The 2,747-nt window shown below is 56.3% G+C and overlaps 1 protein-coding gene across 1 annotated transcript; it reads left to right on the top strand.

Annotated features, from left to right (window-relative positions):
- Positions 1-2,401: 2,401 nt before the first annotated feature.
- SPRG_15828 (hypothetical protein) lies at positions 2,402-2,734 on the top strand (the record flags this gene model as incomplete). The annotated part of the gene is made up of 1 exon (XM_012355007.1): positions 2,402-2,734. A coding segment is annotated over one exon (333 nt), but the record flags the coding sequence as incomplete, so codon positions are not given.
- Between the last annotated feature and the right edge of the window lie 13 nt (positions 2,735-2,747).

Consider the following 2,747-nt stretch of genomic DNA (forward strand, 5'->3'; position numbering starts at 1 on the left):
AGGTGCCATACGCGCGGGCTCCTCTGCCGGCATCGGTGCTGCGGCTGGTGCGCGTGGTGCAGCACTAGGCTGTCCAAGGAGCATGATCTTGGCCGTTGCTGGCAGCGTGCTGAGATCCACCGTCGCGCCTGTCTTGAGCTCCTTGCCTCGACAGAGCAGCTTCTGCGCCGTCGCCGGGACATGAAAGAGCGGCTCGATGCGCGCCTTGAGCTCAGCCACGGGCAGCACTGCGTCACTGTCAATCGACAGCTGCGCCGACTGCTTCCCAAAGACGATCGTCACCTGGCGACCCATCGTGCCAAAGCCAAAATGCGACGATTGCACTTTCTCAATATAGTGTTTGTATTACACTATTAATGGATCGCACGTTGGCTCCCAAGGGAGCTTTGGAGGCGCAAGTTGAAGGTCACGATATTGACATACACGTCGACCACGCGGGCGCTCGCCCAGCGAGACTAGTACCGGCGCAGGCAGCTGCCTGACAGTGAGAGACGCGTGCAATGCGATGAGGTTTGAGGCGATCGGCGGGGACGGTGACCCTCGAAAACCGATTCGAGTTCTCTAAAACTTTATTTTTTCTGCCAAGGGCCACGCGCGCATCGAGATGGCGCCACTCTCAGTGTACTACTACAGCATAGGTCTGGGGATGATGATGGTTGACGCCACAGAGCCGTTGATGGCGGCGAAGCAGTCGTAGCTGCAAAGCATTGTCTTTATGAGACATTATTGATAGCTTGATATTTTATAGGTATGCTGAAACAAAGTCAACTTGACGGAATTGAGTTTTTGTATGGACCAGCTGTTCTAGCCGAGCGGCCTCGAGCCACTGCTTGCATGGACCCTTGCCATTGGCTGCATTCTCCATTACATTTCCGGATACTGAAACGAAATATCAAACACTGTATATTTGTATGAGAATCCGGATGGTCAAGTTGATTGCAAGTATTCGCGGCTTGAAAGAAAGGGCGGCATTCTCGAATTGGCCATCGATGAAGACGACCTCATCGCGATCGCCTTTGGCGCAATGCGGAAGCCAACGCGCCGCACCGATCCAGGAGCAGGTCAGTAGATGTGTGTCAGCGTCGCCCACGGCCCTTGTACTAGGCCGCAGCGCTCGACACTGCCTTCTTCCATTCGAGCGAGTCGCCTTGCATCGGCAACGACCCCGCTGAGTCGTTGACGACGGCGATCCTGGCATTGCAGCCGCTATTGACCAAGAACGCCGCGGCCACCTATCCCAGTCACATCTTGGACCTCGCCGTGCAGTGCATTGCGGCCTTGCCGGTCGAGTCAAGCGCGGTCGTCCGTGAAGTCCAAAAGCTGCGCTACGTTCTCCCTCACCAAACGCCATACAGGAAGGTGGCACGATCCATGGTGCGTGCACCGCCATCGACGTCGCTGCCGATCGCGTCAAAGCCAGAGGCGCACAACGTTGGCTGGAGCACTGGCGCCAATCCGACGTCTCAAGTGTCGATTAAAGGCCATTACGCAGCCGATGCACACGCGATGGACCCAGAGACGACCAGGAACGTGCACCCGAAGAGAGATTTGGATCAACCAGCAATGTTTTCAGCCAACAGCCAAGCCCGTCCGACCGAGACGGACCTCCCGCGCTCTCCCGGGAGTGAAAAGCCCGTCTGGGGCCAGCCTGCAACGTTTGGACCCAGCGCCTCGGAGTCGGCCAACGGCATTTGAATCATGCCAACGCTCGCGCCCTCGAACACGTACTGTAGCTAGACGACACCTTTGCCAATCACCGTCGTCTTCCGAGCCATCGCGCTCAATAATAAAACTCGAGCGTCGAGCGGGTTATATAGGTACACTTGGCACTAGTATGTCTCTTCTCTGACCCCAGGTAACGAGGCAAGCGACTGTCCATGATGAGTGCTTCGACATTCGGTGCCGCCGTGGTGGCTTAGTGCACGGCCACTCGAAGGTAATTTGAACGTTGATAGATAGATAGATAGATAGATAGATAGATAGATAGATAGATAGATAGATAGATAGATAGATAGATAGATAGATAGATAGATATGACGTTTCTTCGGGTCAATCAACACAGCAGTACTGGCTGTTAGCTATGCACGACGTTGTTGAGCAGAATCTTGATTTGGTCGAAGGGATGCGCGAGCGTGAGGTTCAGGTCAAGCAATCCCGCGCGACTTTGGCGTAGAGCTCGCGCACCTGAGCCGCATACGCGGCCTACTCGATTGTCAGGCCACAAAGTTTCATAGCTGTAGTTCGATGCCGTGCGTGGGATGCGTGGGGCCGCTGTACTAGTAGTCGGTAGGCGCATGAGCATGACCAAGTATCATACACTATATAACGTCGATTGGCGATCAGCATATGAAATAGTGTACTATGGTTTGGTTTCCTTTGCATTTGGCAAGTCCATAAGGCGATGACGTGGACGGTGGCGTTGGCCGTTGCTGTGGCCATCACCGCGTCGTGCGCGGGCGACGACAGCCTGCGCTGGGGCACCTACCACTCGGGTCTCTACTTTGGCGTCCGATCGCGGACGCACCCGACGCATGTCAGCGCAGGCCTTCTCTGGACGTCGGCCAACGAAGACGTGAGCCAGCTCAAGCACGAGTGCTCGGAGCGCGACCGGCTCGAGTCGTACGGCTGGACCAAGCACAATGGGCGATCGTTCGGCCAGCAGACGATCCGCGACCGGCTCAACCGCATGGCCATCGAGACGACGTTCCTCAAGCCACCGGCGCACGACGGCAGCGTCGCGACGCATT

The sequence above is a fragment of the Saprolegnia parasitica genome (genome assembly GCF_000151545.1).
Source record: "Saprolegnia parasitica CBS 223.65 unplaced genomic scaffold supercont2.197, whole genome shotgun sequence".
NCBI lineage: Eukaryota > Oomycota > Saprolegniomycetes > Saprolegniales > Saprolegniaceae > Saprolegnia > Saprolegnia parasitica.